This window comes from Girardinichthys multiradiatus, chromosome 13 (assembly GCF_021462225.1).
Source record: "Girardinichthys multiradiatus isolate DD_20200921_A chromosome 13, DD_fGirMul_XY1, whole genome shotgun sequence".
In the NCBI taxonomy this organism is placed as follows: domain Eukaryota; kingdom Metazoa; phylum Chordata; class Actinopteri; order Cyprinodontiformes; family Goodeidae; genus Girardinichthys; species Girardinichthys multiradiatus.
In genome coordinates, this window is record NC_061806.1 from 40,217,015 (window position 1) to 40,243,438 (window position 26,424).

The window sequence follows — 26,424 nt, forward strand, 5'->3', positions numbered from 1 at the left end:
GATTATAGCAAATAGTAAATGTTCAGGTAAAGGTGAAAAGCAGCTTTTCCATTTATATGACTATAACAAAACAAGTTTATAAAAAACGGACCTCTACGCACGCAATACAATGTTACCAGCTAGATTGAAAGAAGGGTCACATATCAATCATTTTTGTCTGCAAAAACATAACAAAACAGGCAACAAATCATACTTACCTGAAATTTGTTCCTGTCTGATAAAAAGACACGCATTTACCCCTGCAAATTTTCAGCAAAAATAAAAATTTGAATTAAATCAGACATTAAACTTTTGCTAAAATCGTTAATTAAAAATCTGAGGTAAGGGCTTGTCCACACAGAAACGTTTTTCCAAAAAGACCCCTTTAGCAGCTGTACCTTCCAGAAATACCTTCATCCACACCTAACAAAAATGTGGGGCGCCACCTTTCCTTTTTAGTGGCAGAAACCACGTCCTCCATTGCAGAAACCACCGCTGACAGCTGTCAGTTTCTAACAATCACCTTTTTCTAAACCCGTTACGATAAAGACTACTCAAATTCAAACTTAATGTAAGCTTGCCAGTTTGGCCTAGCAAAGCTTCGTCTTAAACGTTAAATACTGGAGCAAGATGGGAGTTTACAGAAGACTAGTCAGAAATATCGGCCGAAAAACATATGCAAGTATTTGGAGACGTGCGGTTATTTTAGTAGCTTCCTTAACCAGGTTTAACTCGTGTTGTTGCAGAATGGTGAAACTAGCGGTGAATTATTGCTACACAGTCACAGTTCTAATGTAAACCATGTAATACTCACGCAGTGTAGTATGTTATTTTACTGCAAATACATGGCTAGAATTTTACTGAGGTATCGGGCGGGGCTATATTGGCAAAATGGCGGTATTAAGGACATAAAAATGCTGATCACAACATTTATGATAAAAAATAAAAACAAACAGGTTGAAAGTATATTCATTTCGAGGCCTAGATAAAAAGTGAAGCAGGTATGGTCAAACTGTAGTTTAGTTTACCAAGACGAGTTTACCTTCTGTGCAACTCTTGCTCTGTTGCCTCTATCTGAGTCTTGGTCAATGTCCTCAACTACAATTCCTACATTTTTGAAGGAGAACTGCAGTGAGCTTTGTGCTCCGGAAATGTCAGTATAAATGGCAACTCCATATGAGTCACACCAGCACGACAGGAAAATAAGAAACATCAACCATCAGCATCAGCACTGACACTTCCTGAGTTTATTTCTAGGCTCTGAACCTGAGGATTTGTGTAAAAAGAGCAAGCTGTTGTTGCTTTTGGAGGCAAAGAACCGGAAGCTCCCTTAGCCTGCGGCGTGTCACCTTGTCATTCTGATTTAAACCCGCTCAGCTTCCTGCCAGAAGCCACAAGCACCCATTGTCTCCAAGGACTAACCACCTCTCGCCTCCTATTCACATCTCTGCAAACCACTCGGAAGAACTTGAACCGCACCCATAACACAGAAGCCAGAGAAGATACGGTACACAAAAACCATTGGCACAGATCAACAGCCCAAATAAACGCCAGAGTTTATTAACACTGCATGCTATTTTTATTTTTTTTTTAGGAGGGTTGCTTGTAGCTCTTGTTATAAGACAAGTAAACTGGCAATTGAAGATGATGAACTGTTCAAAGGTTTCTAATTTTACCTGCAGAGAAAACAAAAATGTTCATTCAGAAGACCTCGTACATTAAACGAAGTAGAAAGCACCTCTGGTTACATCAGAGAAAAGGTTTTTTTAATCAAAGTTGCCATTGGGATCACTTTGCTTTGAGGAAAACAAGCAGCAGTGCTACATCACAGCAAGGGCTCCGTATTTAACGAGTGTGGTGATTATTTATTCAATCAGCAGGCATCTACACGAGATCACAAGATAAAACGTGTCAGGTTCAGTCCGAATCAGCACAGCAGGGAACTCATTGATTATGACGCTGTGCGTTTGTTACCAGACCAGTCAGTTCAACAGAGGAGCTGGAAGTGACGCCAAACATCAAAACTGAGCTTTCTGGCGTCTCATTATGAGGGTCTGTTTGAATTACTCTTAAAAGTTGACTTTTTGTACCCACCAATAATACAAGACTAAATGTTCTCATTTTTATGAATTTATGTTTCTATCTGGCAAAGAGTCCAACATCAAACAGTTTTTCAGTAAAATGGGTTTAATTGAAAGTTTAAGTAAAAGCCAGATTATCTTTAATAGTTTGAGCTGTGAAAATGTGGATTTTTTTTCCCCCCCATCAACCTCAGTTTTGCTAACATGTTTCTGCGCAGTAAAAAAAATCCACTGATGGAAAACCAATCTGGTACTCATACAGCCCATTGCCCATTTAAGCTCTCACTGACCACAGATAAAGGCCTCTACTTTCAGCCACATTGATTCATAAATGGCGGATGCATTCTGCCGGCTATTAACTGAGCAGATAACATAATGCGCTCAGACTCTGTGGAGTTTCTTTCTGCTGAGCGAAACTTTCCTCGAAACAACAGATGAAGGAAGAGCTCACAGGGCTGTCAGTAGAACGCCGTCACAGGACTCAATTTTACCATTTATAAGCTGCATTAAACTATAATAATGTTGTGATGGAGATTAGGGGCTCCATCCCTATAATTGATTATTGATGTTATTCATTGATACTATTTATTGATATTATATGTGTGTATAGACTAAATGCTGTTTGTTTAGTTCATTTCATTTATAGGGATATTTAGTTAAAACATTCTTTCAGGCAGAGGGACTGGCCATCTTTCTGTGACGGGGGAATGTGGGGAAATGTCACGTTAATTGTTGAGTCTCACGACAGGTGTGTCTCCTGGATGGAGTGGAGCATACCATTATCAACTAGGAAGGGAAATGCTCTGCAGAGTTAAGTTAGAGTTAGATTGATTGTAGATTACTTTAGTCTCATGATTTGCATGTATGTAATGTGTATTAATATTATTTATTGTTTGTGTTCGGTGGGGTGAATTATTGTGTATTGTTTCTTGTTTTATTTTGTCGCCTCTTCAACTGGTATGAGTTGGAACTACCTTAAGGTAGAAAGCCAGCTTCTGTAATCACTACAGGTGTGTTGAACATGTGATCGGCAGTTTGGAATAAACGCCATCTCAAACTGCATCCTGAGCCTCGTCTCTTTCCTCGCACGAAAAGCAAACCGCCGGTCATGGTGACAAAGGTGCATAAATACACCAGTCTCAATCTATATCAATCAGAAATCTGAAGGATGAATCATTTCCATGTAACAATCTTTATTACAAATTTAAAGAAGGAAGGAGGTTGTGTATAGACCTAATTATGATCAATCTAATTAATTTCACTTCAGTTATTAAGGTAAAAAGAAGTCACCAGGTACTAACAATTAATGCCATAAAGGATTAATTGTATTTTTAATCAAATTTACATCTATTCTCTAATATCTACTGATTAGCAGTAAATGGTGGCATGTTTTCTGAATGAGAATTGAATGTAAAAAATATTTTCTAATGTGATTAATGTGATTTACCTCTTTACCACATTTTACTGGTCTCCCACAGTAAAGAAAAAGGCTGATATCTAAAACCTAACTTTAATTTGAAAGGGTAAAGTACAAAGGAATTAAAAGGATGGATTTCAGAAACACCAACACAGTTATGGGACTGGGAAGAGTACAGTGAGCAGTCCTGGTTACGACCAGCTGAGAAGGGTTTTAACTGGTCCACTCTGACTCTGGAGCCAGCAGCTTCCAGGGAAGGAGCCGTCATGAGTGCTGATCAGCCAATAAGAGAGAAAACACGCCAGCCACATCAGGCTTGGGGCCCTAAAAACAAAATTAGATTCTACTTCAGAGCACATTTTAAAAAATACTTTTCAAATATTCAGACTAGATTTATTTTGAGCACCCTGAGGTCATTAAAACATTCATCTATTCAAGAGTGAGCTTGTTGTGGCTAAATCTACAAGATCCTGAGAGGATAAACTGAAGGACCTTGGAGGAAAGCAGTTCAGATCCGTCCGCTTCCTGCTGAAACACATCAGGACTACAGCACAGACAGGTGAGCGTGAATTAAAAGTGTTGCAGGCTTAACTCCTGCTGCACTCTGTTTATTTAGAGCAAACACGCATGTGCATCCATGCATGTGGTAACAAGCTGATAAGGAGTGAAGGCCTGGCACATGCGGCCTTGATAAAGCAATGCTGGGTAATAGTTATCTGACAATCACTAACCAGACGGTGCAGCATTACTACACTGCAGATCAGACTTGAAGCAAATGACACACCGGAGGGCCAACAAGCTCAAAGAGGGACAAGGTGTTTTTAGAAGTGTGTACAAACATGAATGCAACCGCTATACATGACATACAGCACCGAGCAGCATTTCATTTCAATTCTTTTGCAAAATATGCACTTTAAATGCGAATTCCTGTGAAGATTAATTGTCTAGATTTCAGAACCCCAGCCAGAAGCAGTGTGCTTTAGTGCATATAAATCTGGTCAAAATGCTGAATCTCCTAAATAAGTCTCCTAAATAAAAACCAAAGAGCAATGAAAGCAAATCTGAAACGTGTCCAGCATATATCTGAAAAGGGTAAGACTAAGTGCAGAGTATAAAATATGCATTGCAATAAAAAGTTCTGCAGTTGGCACAAGTGCATCCTGAATTAACAGGACCTGAGCTGATTGGGAGCGTAACGCAGAAAGATGAACCTTCAGAACGTCTGCAAAACCGGTTCCTGGTCGCTTAGAAGCAACTTTAAAAGACATAAATGATTAATCTAAATTTTGTCAGAGCATTGCATAAAACAGGATCAACAGGACTTCAGCACTTCAGATAAAACTGGCTACTTTGTTTCATTTGATGAACTTCTGTTAAATCAAGAAAAAGTAGCCTTGTTTTCCTGCCTTTCTGATATAATGATATGACATAAAGCTGGGTGTAGTGGATGTCTTCGACGCCGGGATCTCCGAGGAATCTGAGCCACACAGAATGGGATAAACCCAGCAGGCTCAAAAAGGAAAAGGTTGGGTTTGTTTCTGTAATTTGACATTTATATGTTATGATTCTTTTGCAACAAGTCTCACCACTGAATTCCAGATTTTAATTCATTCTGACATTATTTCTAATTAAAGTATATCATTATTCTTTGTGCCATTTCAAGACCACATTTATTGGTCATTATTGTATAAGAAAGAGGAAAAATCTTTCTGTTGCTAAGATACCAACGGATGTAAAGCTTCACTAAGTCAGAAAAAGTCATTAACAGTGATTGTATGACATACAGATGAACAGGCTCACAGTAGGAGCAGGGATCTAACGTACATGCGGACGAATAGATGAACAAATGGACGGACAGACGGATGGGCGAACTGACAAACGGATAGTTAAATGGACCGACAGAAGAACAGACCAATGGATATAGAGGTGGATGACTCCCTGAATGGATGGATGGACAATCTACAGAACGAATGGACAGACAGCTGGAAGGAAGGGAAGACAAACGGCCAAACTGACGGCTAAAAGGCTGGCTGGATAAAACGTTTATAGATAGAGGGACATGAGATCAGATTTGAAAAACGAATATTTCCTGTTTTCCCATCCTCATCCAGACTCTGTTTGGTTCCAGGTGGAGACGGCCTTTTTCTGTGGGAAAGATTCAAACCCTGTCATGATTTGGGGGCGTTTCTTTTATTGTTTTCTCACAGTTGAGTTTTGGATCCTGCTTCTGTTCATTGTTTCCAGGTGGTGCTTCAGTTCGTTGCTGAGGTTTACTTTCTCGTGATTCTTGTAGTTTGTTTCAAGTGCATTTATGTTTTGTTCAGGCCATGTTTCTTAGGCTTGATTATGTCCTTGTAATATTTAGTTTCAGCAATGTTTTGCTTTCACTCTTGCCACAGCTTGTTATCAGCTTCATTCGGTCCACCTGCTCCTCTATTCTGTTTACTCCTGGCGGAAACGTTTCCTCTGTTCATGCCAAGTCTGTTTGCCAAGCTTGTCCATGTCTGCATTGGCCACCTTCACCCTGCTGTGAGTTTTCTTCTGTTCCTTTAAAGATCTAGTTACTCACCACGCCACTCTGGGTCCACTCCGAACACCACGTCCTGACCAAGCCTTAATATGTGATGAAGATCACAGCAGAATTTAAAACCTGGTGGTTTTATGTTTGCAGAACAAGAAGTCTGGAGCAAGAAGCAGACGTGCGTTTGATCAGCAGCCCTAGTTTATTGCAGTGCCATGAATTATAACCCATCTTTATTAAGGTTCCGGAGAAGAAGAAAAGGGAGCTGATTAAAGCAGAAACAAGTTGAGGCGGTTGAGTTTTACTCTGAGTGTACCAGTCTGACCCGACGTTCTACTGTACAGCATATGAAGAGCCTAGATGAAGTCTTCTGGCTGATGCATTATTCATACATTGTAGATTCTGGGTGTTACACATGAGTAGCTTTAGTCAGAGCCGGCGCCAGGTTCTGGTCAAAAAGGTGGGCCTGTTGGCAGGGAAGGAAGAGGTCGGCTTCAGGAGCCAGTCCTGAATCAGCTGAAGTGAGCACACACAGTCAGAGAGCCTGGCAGCATGAAACTGATCACACACACGCTGAGCCCAGACTGCCATGTAAACGCTAACACACACACACTTGTCTGGATTTCTGAGTGTCTCATTGTGGGTAACAGTTCAAACACGTCAGAGATGTTCACACTGAGAATCAGTCCAGACTACAAAACAGATGCTAACATTACCGACCCGTGTTTTCTGTAATCATCTAAATGCTCTGAAGTCCCAATAAAGAGCAAACATGTATTTATAACTTAACCTGATATCTTGGCTTTTCTTTTAAATAGTTGGCCAGTCCTGCTGCTTTTAACTCCTGTTTCAGTGCATCTTTGCATCTTGTTACTTCATTTTCTGTAGATCAATGCAATTCCTTATAGTTTTCATGCATAAAACAACAAACATATATAAAAAACCAGAGCGGTGATAAGACGCTCCTCTGAACCGAGGACAAACACTCCCAGGACACAGGATAACTCTGCAAACCTGAGATGGGACCTGCTCGCAAATAGAGACGTTTCATTTTGCACAGAGACTCACACATGTTTGTCTGAGAAACATCAGGAGACTTTGACCTCTGGCCTCAATATGGAGGCAGTGGCACTGAAAGCTGCTCGCAGCCACCAGGACTCATTCAAGGGGCACCAAAAGGAAGCGACATTCGTACAAAAATGTCACAGCTACAAAAGTGGTAAGAGGAACATCTGAAATACATGCAGGTTGGCAAAAACCGGCATTTGGAACCTTAGCTGGAATATTTTTAAAATCAGTAGTTTGAGAGTCCTAAAATATACGTTGGAAAGATGGCGAGTGGGTTCAGGCCCGTTTTGACTCAAACAGCACCTTTTCAACAAACCAACCCCATATTTTATATTTACGCATTCAATTTAAATGTAATGATACAGTTACACTAAAATATCAAAGAAAAAAGCTGCTCAAGCTAATTGGCTCAGAACCAGGCCCGGGTCCTACACCATGTACTCAACAGAACAGAAGCAGAATCCAGGAAACACAGTAAGCAGGTATGATAATACTCTAGTAAATACGCTTTTTAGTTCTTCCTACAGAGCTTCTTAATTGAACTGTGTAAATTAACCTTTTAAACTTTGCCTTAAAAAAGGTACCGTCCATCCATTGTGCTCCATGCATCAGAGATGGGGGGCAGAGAAGAAAACCAGTACAGAAACCTACTTCCCCAGTGGCATTATGGGGGATCCCAAACTGTTCCCAGGGCAGAAAGGACATCTACTCCCACCAGCGAATTCAGGGTCGACCTTGGTTGTCTCCTCTCAGTGGGACGTGCCACAGAAAGGAGGCGACAGGATGCATCTGAATCAGATGCCTACTTTCCATGAGGAGGAGCGGTGGCTTTACTCCGAGCACCCTCTGGATGACGGAGATTTGGCTTCATCTCAGAGGCATATCCCACCCAGCCTTCAACAGAAGCTCATTTTACCTGCTGGTGTGTGTGATGAGGTTTAGTTACAGACTAGTTAATGGCGAGCAAAAGATGCTGCTGTCGTTATAAAAGCAGCTGTGGAGCAATGTTAGCTCAACCCTTCAGCAGTTCCAGGTCGAGGCAAAACAACTGCCCAACCAAAAGTAAATATATAAAATAAGACAAAATATCTACAGTGCTGTCCCCGACTCAGATGCTGTGGTCGTCCCCATCACATTAGATTGAGCTGAAATAATCTTACAGCCTGAAGATGATCACCCTGGAATGGTTAAACCATGTCTAAATTCATGCATACAGGCGTTTATGCTGCAAACCTTGCAATGGCAGAACTAAAACTGTTCTGCAAAGAACAGTGGGACAAATGTCCTCCAGGGACGTAAAGACTTGCTGGCAGTTATTTCACTTAACTTAAACCATTATTTAAAAACTACTTTTAGTATTTACCGAGATTAGTTAAGTCTATCAAAATTTATTGGATGGTAAAAAAAGGACAAGACATTAAATGCAAATGAATGTTTATTTGTGTGGTCCAACATCACAAATACATTTGGCTTCCTTATTTTGGATTTATAATCCAACATTTGCAGCATCAAACTGGAGGCTGTTACAGATTTAAATAATGAATCCCAGCTTTCTCACTTTGCCGTCTTATCCCTCTGCAGCCAGCATCCCCATCTTACTGTAGGACTCAAGCCGTGTACAAGGATCAGAACCACCCCTCGCTGCCCCTCACCTGTCTCACTTCAGACAGCCGGAGAACGCCGCCGCCACACGAGTTACCGAGAAAGCTGGCAAACAAGACGCACAAGCTTTGAAAACAACGTGCTGTCATGCCACAACTTTCCAGGGAAATAAGCTCTTCGTTTTATCCTCACAGAAAAAAATAAAGCCTGTTGAACTGCACTCTTCGTTATGAATCTTCTTTTCACTCCCCCACTTCAGCTTTCCACTTCTCTATTCTGTCTTTATTTCCAAGGCTCAGATTCTTGAAAGCATCTCTGGGTGAACTCGCCCGGGTTTCTTCTCCTTTTACATGTTTTTAATTTGCTGCCATGGGCAGGGAGGCGGTGAGGCAGACGATACGACTCAGGATGCAAAAAAAAAAAGCCCCAATGTGAAGGAAAAGCATCTTAAAGACTCAATTGTACATCCAAAGAAAGTGAGAAGCAGGGAGAAAAACCACCTGAGTCTGCCTCTATGGTGGAAAATTTCACCTATAAACAATATTTTTATGCTTCTGGGTACACAACTACGATCATGAGGACTAATGCCCACATACATGTGGAATTAAATATCCGTACCTTGCAAAATGCTAAATATTCATACACCTGTCACATTACAACCACGAGCACATTAGTTTAAAGTAAACAGTGATTCAAGGGTTTCATTTTTAACACAAATGTGTGGTGCATTTGTTTTTCAAGCCCCCTGACTCAATACCACAACCAGCTTCCCTGTCCCTGCTTAGAAGAGCCTTCCTAGAGCATGATGCTACCACTTCTCTGGTTTTAAAGTGACAAATTGTGTCAAACTTCCAGGTATATGTAACTATCTAGAACATTTGAGCTTCCAAGACAGAATCATGACTGCACAAGAGAATAATTGCAAATCAAAAGAAGCAAAGAAAGGAGAAGATGGGTGGAAACTGAAAAGGAGTGTGGGTGTTAATAAAAAAAAAAAACAGCATCACAACCATTTACTGCACTTTGTTGTATTAAAAAAAGAAGGAGAAGCTCCTGCTAAACTCCACAAAGCAGCAGCAAACGAACCGCTAATAAAACTAAGAAAACAGCAATAAGCCCGATTCTGTTCCAGCTCTCTCCAGTCAATCGTACAACCACGCTGCGCACGTACCAGGACTCTCCTTGGTGACACCAAATGCTTTCTTCCTTCATAACCACCACCTCCTTCTTCCTCCTCGTTACTTTAGGCTTTGCTGCTTATCTCTTAAGGGTTGTGGAATTTGGCAGAGCAGATGCGGGCCGACGAAGGCTTGGAGCACCATTGTTGCCAGGAGCGGCGGAGGAGTAAACGATGAGGGATTGTTCGATGTGACCCATATGGGGGAGGCAAAAGCTCTGGAAAGTGAACAAACTTTAGGACAATGGGACCCCTTTGGGGACAACTTTTACACCCTGAAGGTGGAAGTCAAACCAGCCCATAAAGCAGAGAGAACCAGACGGGGCAGAGAGTCCTTCCACCTGCCGGCCAGATCTGCTCCAACAAAACCCTCTTTCTCTCCTCAAGCCTTGGCCCCTTAAACTCTGTGCCATGCACACATTCTTCTGTGACATAATGCTTTTTAAGCCATTGCCCTCTTCCACCCCCGACTCCCTCTTCCTCTCTGTCCTTGTTTAGATTTCCTCCTATTGCCAATTACTATTTAAATATGAATGCCAGCGGCAGGGCTAAGTGTTTGTTTTCATCCTTGTGAAGGAAGGAGATCAGCGTTCAAGTTGGTGTCAAATGATCCTCTCTGTCCTATTGATGTGCCTGTTGGTAGGCGTTTGCTAAACGGCCTCTCGGGGCTATAAAAGCTGCTATTCTGCAAGGCAATAAAAACTACCGACAACCCCCCACCCTCCCTTCGTTTCTACTGCTGAGCTGCTGCAAAGCTCCCGAGGGAGACCTGGAACTCAGGAATGGGGGTAAACCATGTTTCTGATCGGCGTGCCTTTGATTAGGCAGAAATGTTCATAGAAGGCCATCACAGATGCAGGATGGTTTCTGAGAAAAATGGGCTCATTTGCTCCCCAACTCAGCGGCTGCAGGGTCATTCAGGATGACACAAATCCCCAAAGGCAATGAGACCACCAGCAGCAACACCAAGCAACCCATTCCAACAGAGACATGCATACAATGACCTCTGACACACTCTGCACTTCACCATTCAGCAGCGAAAAGATAACAACCATATAACTAGAGCCTCATTTACTCCCAATAAAACCCAGGTTCACCTCATATACAGGTCCTTCTCAAACAATTAGCATATTGTGATAAAGTTCATTATTTTCCATAATGTCATGATGAAAATGTAACATTCATATATTTTAGATTCATTGCACACTAACTGAAATATTTCAGGTCTTTTATTGTCTTAATACGGATGATTTTGGCATACAGCTCATGAAAACCCAAAATTCCTATCTCACAAAATTAGCATATTTCATCCGACCAATAAAAGAAAAGTGTTTTTAATACAAAAAACGTCAACCTTCAAATAATCATGTACAGTTATGCACTCAATACTTGGTCGGGAATCCTTTTGCAGAAATGACTGCTTCAATGCGGCGTGGCATGGAGGCAATCAGCCTGTGGCACTGCTGAGGTCTTATGGAGGCCCAGGATGCTTCGATAGCGGCCTTTAGCTCATCCAGAGTGTTGGGTCTTGAGTCTCTCAACGTTCTCTTCACAATATCCCACAGATTCTCTATGGGGTTCAGGTCAGGAGAGTTGGCAGGCCAATTGAGCACAGTGATACCATGGTCAGTAAACCATTTACCAGTGGTTTTGGCACTGTGAGCAGGTGCCAGGTCATGCTGAAAATGAAATCTTCATCTCCATAAAGCTTTTCAGCAGATGGAAGCATGAAGTGCTCCAAAATCTCCTGATAGCTAGCTGCATTGACCCTGCCCTTGATAAAACACAGTGGACCAACACCAGCAGCTGACACGGCACCCCAGACCATCACTGACTGTGGGTACTTGACACTGGACTTCTGGCATTTTGGCATTTCCTTCTCCCCAGTCTTCCTCCAGACTCTGGCACCTTGATTTCTGAATGACATGCAGAATTTGCTTTCATTCGAAAAAAGTACTTTGGACCACTGAGCAACAGTCCAGTGCTGCTTCTCTGTAGCCCAGGTCTGGGGAATGCGGCACCTGTAGCCCATTTCCTGCACACGCCTGTGCACGGTGGCTCTGGATGTTTCTACTCCAGACTCAGTCCACTGCTTCCGCAGGTCCCCCAAGGTCTGGAATCGGCCCTTCTCCACAATCTTCCTCAGGGTCCGGTCACCTCTTCTCGTTGTGCAGCGTTTTCTGCCACACATTTTCCTTCCCAGACTTCCCACTGAGGTGCCTTGATACAGCACTCTGGGAACAGCCTATTCGTTCAGAAATGTCTTTCTGTGTCTTACCCTCTTGCTTGAGGGTGTCAATAGTGGCCTTCTGGACAGCAGTCAGGTCAGCAGTCTTACCCATGATTGGGGTTTTGAGTGATGAACCAGGCTGGGAGTTTTAAAGGCCTCAGGAATATTTTGCAGGTGTTTAGAGTTAACTCTTTGATTCAGATGATAAGGTTCATAGCTCGTTTAGAGACCCTTTTAATGATATGCTAATTTTGTGAGATAGGAATTTTGGGTTTTCATGAGCTGTATGCCAAAATCATCCGTATTAAGACAATAAAAGACCTGAAATATTTCAGTTAGTGTGCAATGAATCTAAAATATATGAATGTTAAATTTTCATCATGACATTATGGAAAATAATTTACTTTATCACAATATGCTAATTTTTTGAGAAGGACCTGTAAAGCAAAGAGCAAAGGCATGAATCTCAGAGCGGGCCGGAGATGAGTTGGAGTTATTTCTGCTTTCTGTTTCAGTTTAATCTCCATCAGAGCTCATAAAATCTGTTAACTTCAAATGGTACAAGAGCAATATTTGTTTCCTTGCTTCAAAAATAGTCAATTCATGTACATCTAATCAGAACACAGCAGTCCATTTACTGCAGAACCAGAACAAGCTTGAAATGCCCCAGGAAAACAGCGAAAAAAGACCAATGAAAAGCTTATCTTACAGTGGTTACAGTAAAAAACATAAGAATCACCCCAAACATGAGGAAAATATTTAACTAAAATATGCAGTTTTTTTAAATGCCAAAAATACATCATAATAACCATAGTAAATAACTTAATGGAAACTGAAATCAGATTTTTCTTGCTTTACAGCACTTATAGCATAACACATAAATAAAATCACCCCAAACTTGGCAGAAATGTGTGACTAACACAATGTTGAAACATGTATAGTTACGATTAAAGCCGCGCCATATATTGAACTGCAAGATCAATGTGCAAAGGGCTGCTTGGTTGAGTATATGGGAGCCCATTACAGTAAAATAAAGTATCTGCTTCTCACACCTCATGTAGATTTTAGTGACCGAGACGATAAAGCTGAGAGCTTTATGAGGAAAGAAAGAAGAGCCAAAACGTGAGGTAACTTGACTGACTAATACTCAACAACAATGTCATATTTGCATGTGAGGTAATTTTGTGAAGCTCATGTTTGATGCATTTAATGAACATGAAGAACATGTCTGATTTCCATATCTGACTTACTGATCACTGGACAGAGCTAATGAATTAAAAATCACCACTTTCCACCACTGAGATTTATTGGTGCTTTACTCCTGTCTTTATTTTTATTATAAAAACAAGAAATTTGCAGAAGACAACTGCAGCACAGATTTAAGCAACGCCGGTGTAGCATTTAACACATTTAACAAGTAAGGAATCTAGTGTTTTAACATAAAGAGGTGCAAAACAGACTGCTGGCATGTTCCAATTCTCATAGTAACACTGCTAATGTTGATTATTCAAGGGTTTTTTAAGCAAACTCCTTCAGATACAACCTCTGAATGCCACAAGGTGAAAAAGCCCACACCCGAACTCAGACTCTCCAACCTGCAGGCAGCACCAGCATCCTCCTCTCATCCGCTGTCAGCAGTAACATTTAATGAGGACCAATCAGTCTTTTCTGATCATCATTTTCTGCTGCGGCCAGTCACAGACCTGTCTGCTTTAATTGAATTCACAGGAACACAGAGACGTTCTTTTTGTTCGTTTCCCTCGTTCTGTTCTCAGCTGTCAGAGCTTTCCAAAAACTGCTCAGCTCCTCTCTTTACTTCCCTGCCTGCAAACCTTTACATCAGCACATGTTAGGGATGAGAGGCCTTCAGCTGTGACAGAAGGAAGAGGAGGGTACAACTTCTAATACCAGTTCGCTCATTAGTTGAGTCTTTAAAAAAACTACCTGACATTCCTGGGGGGAGGGACATGAATTCTTATTCCTGCAATTATAGCATATAAATCATCCATTTCCAGCTGATTTCTGTCTGCAAAGAGGATTTTTTTTTTTCAGTTAACACCAACAATTTTCCATTTTGAAGGTATCTCTTCTTCTGATTTACCTCCATTGCCTAACAGCAGTATAGTGGTACACTTGGACTTTACAGACTGTGAACTGAGTCCGTGTCCAAACCTCCCCTTCCCCCCATATCTTCACCCTAGTTCTTCCCCTCTCTTGCTTCCCGCTGCTGCCGCCACCTCTGAGTTTGGGGGGGGGCAGCTTGGCTGTGCTGTTAATCCGTCAGTGAATGTGGGTCAGAAAGTGGGCCTTTGTCCTCGTCACTCAGACAGCGGGGTCATGACCCCGGCCATCATGTGTGCACGGACCAACACACACATGCAGGCTTGTATTTACACGCCTGAGTCTGCAGACACAGAGCGATCAAACACACACAGATATGGGTGGATGAGCAGATGCACACAGGAAAAACCTGATGAGATGAAAACAAGTTGCAACAAAAACCTCAGATCTGAGACGAGAAGCGACTGATGACTTGACGGTTGGCTGTGATGACGGACATTTGAAAAGTAACAGGATTTGTTTTTGTCTGGGGGAATAAAAGCCATTAACTTGCAAATTTGTTGCTTCTTTTAAAAAGGTGGAAATGCACAAGTTTCATTCAATCATCAGCCAGTTTATTAGGTATGCCTCTTCAACACAAATAGCAAACCAGCCAATCACATGGCAGCAACACAAGTGCATTCTAGACGTGGTAAAGACAACTGCTGAAGTTCAAGCTATGTATCCGAATGTGGAAATTTAAGTGACGTTGAATGTTTCATGGTTGCTGGTGGCAGATGAACTGGTGTGAATAATCCAGAAACTGCCGATCTGCTGGAATTTTAATGCACAACCATCTCTTGGGTCAACTAAGAACAGTCAGAGGAAGAAAATATCCAGTGAGCAGCAGGCTGGAAGATGAAGGAGAGATGGGCAACATCAGCTCAAATAATCTCTATTTGAAAGCAGAGCATGTTGGACCTTGAAGATGGGCTTCAGCAGTAGACGGTACACCAGAACTGGACATCAACAGATTGGAACTGCTTGCCTGCAGATAACTCTCAATTTAATCTGTAACATTCAGATGGTCAAGTCAGAATTTACTGTAAACAACATAAAGACATGGATCCATCCTGCCCAATAGCAGCAGTTCAGGTTGGTGGTGGTAAACAACCACAGCCTACCTGAACACTGTTGCTGACCATGTCCTTCTCTTTATGATCACACTCTACATCTACCTCCAGCAGGACAATCTTATTAAACAATTTTTGTACTAATATGGCTCAATAACTGATCAACACAGCTTAATTTCCCCTCCTGCAATGCAATCACACATTGATAAATAAATCTCAAAATGACCACATTTTAACAAGAACTGCCCAGCCCTAGTTGCAACATGGACAAGAGCGTTTAGCACCTTCCTGCAGTGATAGCATTTAAGATTTAAGTTTCAGGTTTACGAACACAAAATAACTGAAAACAAATGCCGGTGACTTAAAAGCCTGCAGCTGGAGAGGCAAACAGGGTCAGGAACTACGCTGACACACCGACTTGCCCCACACATTACCACTGAAGCACACAGCTGACTCGACTTTAATGAGCTGAGGGCAAGGCAGAGCTATCAGAAGCTGCAAGAGGGGGGATTTGAAATGGTTAAGCAGCCTGATAAGATGGAATAACAAACAGAGGTTTTGTGTAGTTTTAGGCCTAAATCTGCCTCTTACACACATGCACACACCAAAATATCAAAGAGCACCAATTACGCTGCACTGCATTCTAACTAATAATCCTGAGCATCATTAGCATTCTCCATCACAAGCTGGGTGCTTTATCAGGGAGAGAGCAGGCAATAATGAAATATTCATGATTTATTAATCTGAGCACAGAAAAAACAAACAATGGCAACCTGAGATGTGTGACACCCTCTCCTGCAGCAGCACAAATGTTTGTTTGCTTGCCACTCAGCCACTTACAAATCTCCAACAGGAGTCCACAGTCGGCACGCTGACATTCACGTGAGAGCGGCTGTTCCCACTCATAATAACAGTGTTTCACCGAGATAAGGGAGGGAGTGGGGGGTGCCTCGCTGTGGCTACGACCAGCTCTTGTTCTGCTGAGTTTCTGTCCACACCGACTGTGTCAGAGAAAGGGAAACATGGCGATGTTTTAGAGCCAGATCATCATACATCAGAGTGGGAAGGAGGAGTGTGGGAAAGAACAAAGAAGGAGTGTGAGAGGCTTCTTATTATTCCCTGTCACTCGCTATCTGCTGATCCCACACAGGTATGTGATTGGTTGGTGCTCCTGTCAGTTAAATGACAAAAAATAAACTCCACAACAAGATAAATATTCCCAACATCTAACATGGATTACCATCATTCCAACCCACTCATTCCTTCAAAGCAGAGGCCTCCACAAACAGCTTCAGTGTCTCCTCTCAAATTTCTATTCATCTTTCATTCGCTCCTCTTGATTTCCTTTACGTTTTCCAACTCCCCGGGTGACCTTGAGCAGCGGCGGCCCGGGAAGTAGCTAAAGTACAAAGTCAATACGAGTCAACAAAGCTGGTTAAGCATTAAATGGGGGAATGACGCAGCTGCTAAGCCACAGAAATGTCCTGTCAGACTTTGATGGCACACTCCATCGAAATAATGAAGCGACTTGGGATATTAGATGAGCTTGCATTTCTGATTTCTGCAGGATAATCTGCTTGCCAAAAGGACATGGAGCTCCAACCGCACATGCACAGCTGAAGGGTTCCTGCAGATTTTCATGTTAAATTTTCCTACTTTTCCGGACTCTCTTTAAGCCTATTTTTAAAGTTTAAATACAAAAAGTCCGGTATGAGTTTGTGGTCAGGCTTTAAATAAAGGAAATGGAAACCCAAGACAGGAAGGAGGGACAAACTGATGAATGGACAAATGCATGGATGCATGAGTGGACAAACTGATGAATGGATGGACGGATGGATGCAAGACTAAACATTTGGACAGATGGACAGAATAATGGAGGAAATTATAAATAGATGGCCAGATCAATTAACAACTGGATGGACGAGCAGAACGATGGATTAAGGGACAGACTGACAGATGGGAGGACAAATGGATAGAAAAGATAGACACAAGAATGGAGAGAAATGTTGACTGGATGGACAAACAGCTGAATAGAGGGATGGTTTTAAGGAAAGATGAACACAGATTAACAAAAAAAAGGTAGGAGAAAAGGATGGACTAGTGCAGTGGTTCCCAAACTTTTTCTCTTGGGCCTCCCTTTGATTCATAGGGAAATTTAGCTGCTCCCCAGCCCAGCACACATTGACCCTCCAACCAGACACACGTATTTTGTTTTCAAACTCTATTGCAATTTATTTCACAACTCAGTAAACTGCAGTAAATTACAGGTTGCAATAAAATAATCTACAGTCATTCAAGTAAAAAAACAACCAACCATTTTACTTTTACAGTGTAAATATTTCAAATGTAAAATGTTTTACAGAATAACAATATTCAACATTGCTATTAACCCGTTTTTCAAAAATGTGTAAAATGGTGTAAAACACAAAGTCCTCCCTGAGAGGAAAAATAAGGTTTCTTGTGATCTACTCAAATCTGGGTTGCAGATGTGAGATTGCCACTCGAAGTTCGTTTTCAATGTCCAGCTTTGATCTGTATTTTGTCTTGATTGAGGCCAAAGCAGAAAAACCTGTCTCACAAAGGTAGGATGTGGCAAAAGGGAGAAGTATGGCCAGGGCTCTCTTACCTAGCAGTGGATAATCTTTCTCCACTCCAGTCCAAAATGCAGCCAGTGTCTTTGACTTAAACTGTAGCCGCATTGTTGAATTAGAGGTGACATCAATGAACTGTTCCTCCTCTGATGTGCTGAAGTTTGTAGGTAGTTTTACACTGAAGGAATCACAGATCCAGTCATATTCTTTGGAATCCTGCACCAGGAAATATCTCAGGAAATGTTTCTGAAGGACAGAGATGTGTGCTCGCATGCATGAGATCACTGTGTTCTGCAGCTTGTTGTCTTCAATGAATAATTTCAAGTTCTCAAATGAGTCCACATTACCGTTTTTCAGTCGCTGCTGCCAAATCTCACGTTTTATGATGAATGATGTGATTTTATCTGCCAGATGTGGGAGGTGTGTGTTTGTGCCATGCATCTGCAAATTAAGGTCATTCAGCTTTAAAAATATGTCACTGAGGTATGCAAGTTTCATTAGGAACTTGTTACAGGAAAATTTGTGGGCAAGTCCACAGCCTTCTTCCTTCAAAAAGATGCGGATCTCATCTCGCAGCTCAAAGACCCTGGACAGCAGGGTCTTCCCACGTGACAACCATCGGGACTCGCTGTGAAACAGAAAGGCTTTGCACTCAGAGCCCATTTCCTCACACAGTGCCAAAAAAATCCGAGCTTTGACAGGTCGTGTTTTGATGTAGTTGACCGTGGCGATGACATCGGTCATTACTTCATTAAGCTCGAAACTTAGCTGTTTAGACGCCAGTGCTTCGCGGTGTATCATGTGGTTTGTCCACTGCACATTGGGAGAGACGCGCTTGATGAGCGCTTGCTTGGAAGAAAGTTGTTTTGGTAGCAAATTTGGTGATTCTTCATCTTCTTTTTTACGTTTTTGTGGGAGCCCCGCCAGAAACCTGTCCATTATGCTAGCAGTGTCCAAGCATTCTTTTTTTTCAGTTATTTATACCACGTCGCCCCTGCAATGGTGCTGATCCCCCCCACTTTGGGAACCTCTGGACTAGTGGACAGATTGAAGGATGGATAAGGTGACACAAATGGATGGAAGGAGATATTAATGGATGAATACCGTTTTCAGATAATGAAATAGGGCCCAGATGTCAAACGTTGCAGACTAGGCATCGGCTGGTTTGAGATTCTCATGGTATATTTTTCAGTTTAAATATCATGCTTCACAGTACAACAGTTTTTACATAAAATATAAAACAAAAATGTATGAAAGGATGGTTGTGCACCTGTGGAATCACTAAAAACAAGGAGAAATGATCCTCTTTACAATGTATTCTGGTTACAGAGGTTCAGTCAGCACAAGCCGCAAGATTTTTGCCAACTTAAATACTTTTTTTTACAATTGCAGAGCCCATAATAGTCTTCCACTGTCCTCTCCAAGGATTATTGTCAGCAGCCCCGAAAACTCCCTGGATAATGTAGCGGTGAATGGGCCCCTTTCATCAGTGCTCGGCTATGGAAGTGGACCGGATTGACTCCAATTGAAGGCTATTACAGCAAAGAAAATCAATCGGATAAATGTACGTAGCGTAGTGGGGTTTATGTGTGTGTGTGGGGCACTGGAGGGCGGGAGACATTACTTCCAGTTGCATTCCTCAGGAAGAGAGGAGCCTGAACACACGCTGGCAGTTGGATATGCAATGACATTAAACAAGCTCCCAGGTATGTGCTTGCAGTCTGCAGCTGTTCGACCTGCCTTGGCCGTGCACCAGGCCGCTCTGACACATATATGCATTCCTGTGCAGCCCGGCTTCCCTGTGAGGCATCCTCGGTTTCCCCGCCAAGCCTCTGGAACCGAGGCATCAGCAAGCATCACTCGTTTGACTGCATGTAAATCCATTTACCTGAGGGGGCTCTGTCAGGGTTTCTGCGAAGCGTGGGTCGGCACCCACAGGGCTTTGGAGTTGATTAAAAAGAAAAAAGGCATCAGTTTGATTAATTTTTAAACCGGGTTCTAAATCATAACAGGAGCAGAGACTCTCATTTATGGGTCGAACTTTGTTGCCAGAGTTAATTTGCAAACTGAGCACAGATTTTAATCTGCTCTGAAAAAGAAAATGTGTTTCATGCAAAAGTTTAAACCACAGAGGAGATCAGAAAGGGAACAGAAAGCAAACTTTAAACTCAACAAGATCTGTGCTGCATAGAAAATTAAAATAGATTTTCTGAGGTTTTTTTTTTTTTTGGTTGAACAGAAATCAAATATAGCTCTGAAGCTGGAAATGAAGCGACTAACAGGAAGTGATATTGATCAAAGTAAATCAGCTGTAAAACACACTACAGTGGAACAAAGACTCAGATTTCCCTGAGCTACTGCTATCAGCTGGATCGATGACCCGATCGGAAGATGATCCGCAGAAGAAGTCTGATCGGTTGAGAGACAGGGTAACGCACAGAGCAGAGGTAGGACATCCAGAAACGCCTGGAATGTCAGATAATGGATGAAATGTCTCTCCAGGTGACAGCGAGCCCAGGGCATCCAGAGGGACGGAGACAGTGGAAGGAGCAAGAGAACAGGGGTGACGAATGGAAAGACAAGTGTGTGCTTGTGAATTTTTTTTCCAGCTCTTTTCCACTTTACGAGTCAGTCTGTGAGGTTCTTGAGTTCACTCTGAGTTCAAGAACTCCAGCAGCTTCTGTCTCCCCTGCTCTATGACAGCGCGAACTGAAATATGTCTGGATGCTCACTTTCTATTCGCTGGCCTTTGCCTTCAACCTCCGCAGCGCAGCAGCTAGACACAAACACACCCTCTGAAAACAATGCTGACAAATGTTATCATATGCCTGCAGTTCACCCAGGCTCCTTGCATGCCGACGAAAGGAAATCAAACCTTTGTCACTCCCAAAGGAGTCGACCTGACAGTTAAGTTCAACCCTGTGAACCTGAGACAACACCGCCCTCTTCTTTAAAACATACCGTGCCTTTACAGCTGTTGAACCCGGAGGGGGGGATTGGGGGGTTCATTAATTACCACCTTGACAAAATTAGAGGTAATTGACTGTCCCTGGGGGCCAAATAGAAACGATGTCACTAACGCCTGCAAATTAAAGTTGTAATTAACACCTCTTATGACTGATTTATTTGCACCAAATCACTTTATAATTCAATCCAAGGTGTTGCACGCCACAGCCTTACATAAACTGCACAGCATGGAACCTGCAAGTACGAGAGGATGAGGTCCGTTAACGATAGTGTCAAAGGGGAGAGTTGCCTCGGTTGACTTTCACTTAATTTGCACTAAATACATGGTGCAAATCAGACGTGTCCATGCATATCTTTGTAAAGGCTGCGGTGCTCCCTGTTAGTGGAGCAGGGAACGTGGATTTCTGCTTGGGAATAAAGGAAAGGAAAGGAAAGGAAAGGAAAGGAAAGGAAAGGAGGGAGCGAGACATGGACATGTCCAGGGGAGCAAACCAGTCATGCTGAGAGACCATGACCTGCAGGTTTCACAATCAGGTCTGTATAATCACTTATATAAATTATGCAAGAAAATTGGGTAAACTTTGTAAAATATATGATTTCTGCATCAATTCATGGTATATGCTACGGTGGCCAAATAATTTCCCTCCTGGGATTAATAAAGTAACTGTCTCTAATCTGTCACCTTTACCCTGAAGGCAGCTCACACAGCTCCCCTCTAGCTATGAACCGTCAGGCCAACAGATATTTCAAGGAAAATGTCGCACCACACAGTAAAAATATTACAAACGATGGTTTTTATCACCTGCACATTGCCACAGCCTGACTGTTTCCCTCTCCTGGTCCAAAGCACATACTATAAAACGTGTTTTTCTTACCAGCAGAACAGATTGCAGCAACACTCCCAAATTCAGATGAACGAAAAAAAAAAAAAAAAGAGCTTTACATCATTCCAGTTAAAAGTCTCTGCTGTGAATAACGGTAAATTTTAGAGTTGATTTTAAAGGAGAGATCAATTAATTTAAAAATCATAAACAACCTTAGTCCCACATATTCATCAGATTATTTTTATTGGAAAAGCTATCCAGATCCCTTCTGAGATTCAGGTAATTTTAGGAAAACCCTTTTGTTTAAAATCTGAATAAAATCCTGCTTTGAATAAATCTGGCCCATTTGGTTTGACTTTATATTGATGATACCTAATTTGATTTATTGCTTATTAATGAACTTAAATACCAGCTATTTGAAATTGATATAGTTTGACCTTTCCATACACCTCTAGTTATGATCATACCTTTAAAATGCATCAGGAATTCACAGATGGACATGATCTGGGTGTAATTTGAAGCTAATTTTGTTTTTAACTGAACGTTTGTAGTGATTGCTGTGGTGGCTGCTGGACTGAGAAACACTGAAAAATCAACTGTTGACCAGAACCTGAGAGGTTTCAGCTTGATTGGCATCTGACCAGCAAGTGCCTTTAATAGCCACACGGACCAATCAGGAAAATCAAACCTGTGGATTAAACAAACGAAAGAAAGGACGTTTTTCATGTTAAGACATGTCTGTGGTTTAATCAGCATGCAAGAAAGCAAAAGAGAGCAAGACTTTCACCAGTTAATAGGAAGGCTGAAGGTTTTGTACCAAGGTGCTCCATTTTTACCCTCAACCTTCAACCATGGTCTGTTAAGGAACATGTTGGATTTGGAAATCTCGGCAGCATCTTAGCAATCTCAAAGTTACGCTGCCAAATCTACATTCTCTAGAAACACAAACATGCAGAGACAGCCGTTTCATTAATGCTAGCCATGCTAACACACTTAACTCTGGAATATTTTACCCTCCTCTCTCAAATAACTGAGGTGATGTCATCTAATATTAATAATTACTGACAGCCCACACCAGGAAATAATTGCCATTTTTAAATCTTCCTTTAGTCCCTAAGGAGAAACTGGACACTTTATGAAAACCATAGATAAGAAAATCTTTCCCAAATCATCTGATAAATGCATCTCTATACATGACTCCATGCACATAACTTCTGGAGAGCCCCACAACCTTGGACCCACCCTGCAAACAGTTGGATGCATAACCTGAAAACGCCTAGAACTCCTTTATTCTGCAGGCCAAGGCTGACATTTGCTTGCAGTGGAATGAGAGCTGCGAACATTAAGTACCTGGTCTGCCTTTCGGATGCAAAGGCGCACTTTTACACACCGACAGTTGCGCAAAGGTTTAAACGCATGCTTTTAAAAGTCATGAAATCCATCTTACTTGTCATATTCTGCATTGTCCTTGTCACACCGTGCGTCTTTGTGCTTCTGCCAGTCCTTTCCGTGCTTGCAGGTGGTGAGCAGCACCACGTCCTCCCCGTTGTGGACGTGGTATAAGGCATTCCGGGTGTCCGAGCCGATCCCGGTCAGGTAACGCTTCCCCTTGAACACCAGCATGTACTTTCTGAAAGGCGGGATGGTATTGTACTTCAGGAAACCCCTCTCTCCTCCGGTCCGAGGGTGCTCCTTGGAGAAGAGCGGGATGGACACGTCAAAGTTGGGCCTGAAGTTCTCCGCGCCGATGCTGGCCTTGGCCAGCATGGCCTGGCCGATTTCAAAGCCCAGATCCTCCGTGTAATCTGGCCAGGTGCCGGAGTACAGGTTGAATATGAGGTGGTTCCTGCCGTCGTTCCACAAAGGCAGGCTCTGGACCTTTGTCTTTAGGTTGTGGACGTACTGAGGGGACAGCTGGTCCCGATCCAGAGTGTCCAGACTCAGGACGAACAGACACGCCTGCTCCGGGTCTGAGGTGTAAAACCTGGAGCCCTCGATAGTGGATAAGATGTTCTGGTAGCTTTCAGAGATCTTCTCCCCCTTCTGCTGGGGGTAAACATAAACTTTGAAGCCGTTCTTCTGACACAGAGAGAAATCAAAACAGGAATCCATGCGGCACCTCTTGCCTCTGTAAACGCTCCGGTTCACGTCCCGTTTCTGCCTCGGAGATATGTGCAGGTTGTAATCCTCGGTGTCCGTCTGATCCCAGGTCATGAATGCGTGTAAAGGGTCCGAGTAGTGGGGCCACGGCTGCTCGGGCCGGTACCCGTTCCTGCTGCGGTCCTGCCGGCTCCTCCTGGCTGCTGGAAGCTCAACCCCTCCGAGGTAAAAGAGCAGCGCCAGGCTCGCTCCGGCGGACAGCAGGATCAGGTAGCGTTTTTTGGCCTGCATGTGTCCCGGGAACAGAGGCGAGTTGCTCAGGAATAACAAAGCTAAAGTGGCCCCAAGTTAGGCTCTCACCAGCCCCGGCTGCATCGCTCCATCCCCAACCCCCCTTCTGCGTGTTGTGCTCCGAAATCCGGCGAATGATCCAGCGCATGTGGGCGATTTTTGACCGCTTTTGTGGAGTTTTGACCACATCCAACAACGCACCTACAAGGACCTGTCCGGAGCCTCTGAGCTGCGGCCGCTTCCCCTCATCCAGGTTGGTCTTACGAGACTAGAGCTCCACGGGGGAAAGAGCGACTGGGGTCCCCGAGGCTCTCCCAGACGTGAAGGTACAACCCGGGTAGGATGTTAAACACCGCGGGGAAAAAAACACGGCAATGTGAACGCCTTTCGGGGTGGATGTAGTCCTTTTATCGCTCCATGCTCACTGGTTAGGAAGAACCGAAAACACCGGGAGACGCTTCAGCGGTCCAACTGTAACCTGACAAATCCCTGCATTTCTCACCTCCGCTATTTCCCTCAGAAATATCAGAAAACCTCATCGGAAGAGAGCAGCGGAACAGGCGAAGTTATCCGGCCGAGGAGAGGGAAGCGAGCGGCAGCCTGAAAGTGGAGGAATAGCTGGGGAAATGTTGGGGGGAAACGGTAGGGTTCCTCGGTCTGAGAGTCCAATTACCGAGTGCTCAGTTGTTCCGATTGTTGGTCGCTAACATTCCAATCCCGACACGACGCCAGCTGACGTGACGTCCCACCGAGGGGAAGCGGCGCCGCTGATTGGTCCGTGTGTGAGAACGGAAAGGGCGGGACTTGGAGGAAAGCACCCATTCATAACCGGAGTCATCCGCCTTTGTAAATTATTATCTGATTGTAACTTTATAATTGAGGATAAAAAAGAAAGCGAAAAACAAAAAAATCATGTGTCATAAACTCCAGTTCATTTTACTCTTTTAATAAGATAATAACAATTAGGACTTTCTATTCTTCGTTTTATTTTCAGTTTTGCTTGCCTCTGTTAAATATTGTTTTAGTTCACACAAGTTGCTGAGAGACTTCTACTTTTCATCCTTCATATTTATTCTTGGCATCCCCTGTACAGGAAACGGTAAGAGACGTGTGAAACTTTATTCATACGTTGTCACATTACAACCAAAAGTTTTGTCACAAATCAACTCAAAGTAGTCTATATTTATAAAGTAGAAGAAAAAATCTTGTTTGTTTTACAAATAAAATGTGTTACACATATACGTCCTCTAATGGGACTGTAACGTTCAAGGGGTACAAATAACAGAGTTGCAGTATTGTGCAAAAAATGCACAACATTTAAATAAATCCCAATATATCTGTGATTTGATTCAAAAGTGATTTATTCCACTTTTCTATAAAATCTTTCCCCTCTGACGACACTGGCGCCCCTTTCACATCTGATTCATTCTTTTCACAGTTAGCTAATTTTACAGTGCAATTCAGCCAATGTATTTGTCCGTTTACTGATTCTTATTTAAATGTAGATTTTACTGAAAAACTAGTCCATGCATTTGTTACTTCAAGGCTGGACTATTGTAATTCTTTACTATCAGGATGTCCACAAAATGCAGTTAAAAGCCTTCAGCTGATTCAAAATGCTGCAGCAAGAGTTCTGATGAAAATTAAAAAGAGAGATCATATTTCTCCTATTTTAGCTTCCCTTCATTGGCTCCCTGTTAAATCCAGAATAGAATTTAAAATTCTCCTCCTCACATATAAAGCCCTTAATGATCTAGCTCCATCATACATCAGAGATCTGATTGGTCCATATGTTCCTAACAGAGCACTTTGTTCTCAGACTGCAGGTTTACTGGTGGTTCCTAGAGTCTCTAGAAGTAGAATGGGAGGCAGATCCTTTAGTTATCAGGCTCCTCTCCTGTAGAACCAGCTCCCAGTTTTAGTCCGTGAGGCAGACACCCTGTCTACTTTCAAGGCTAGGCTTAAAACTTTCCTTTTTGATAAAGCTTATAGTTACAGTGGCTTAGTTTACCAGGGAGGGAGCCTTCTTCCCTCCCTGTTGGTTGGAGTAAGGGGGATTCAGGTTTAGCCTAAACCGGCTCAGTTATGGTTGAGGTGCAAACACACCCTCCATTTCTGCTACCTGTATGACCCCTTCTCTTTTCCAATGGTTATAATCAGTCTGACAGAGAGAGGTATCTCAATCCTTGTGGTTTTCAGTATAACAATGACCATCAGTGGGACCCTTTGTGAGGTGCCTTGAGATGACATTGTTGTAAATAAGCGCCGTTTAACTAAATAATCTGAACTGAAACTATCTGTGTAGTTATGCTGCTATAGGCTTAGGTTGCTGGAGGACATAACGACCACTTTCACCCTCTTCACTACGTTCTCACACTACTCTCCAATTTTGCATTATTGGCT

At 42.6% G+C, this 26,424-nt stretch overlaps 1 protein-coding gene across 2 annotated transcripts in view; it reads right to left on the minus strand.

Moving 5' to 3' along the window:
- ext1b (exostosin glycosyltransferase 1b) overlaps window positions 1-24,710 on the minus strand; it is a 154,464-nt gene extending 129,754 nt beyond the window's left edge. The window contains exons 1-2 of one of the 2 annotated variants that reach the window (XM_047384463.1): window positions 23,078-24,710; window positions 22,241-22,318 (exon numbers count right to left, since the gene is read on the minus strand). In XM_047384463.1, the coding sequence (XP_047240419.1) occupies window positions 22,241-22,318; window positions 23,078-24,021 (1,022 nt within the window). In that variant the 5' untranslated portion in view covers window positions 24,022-24,710. The remainder of the gene's footprint in view (window positions 1-22,240; window positions 22,319-23,077) is intronic. The other variant, XM_047384464.1, reaches the window with a different exon arrangement.
- Between the last annotated feature and the right edge of the window lie 1,714 nt (window positions 24,711-26,424).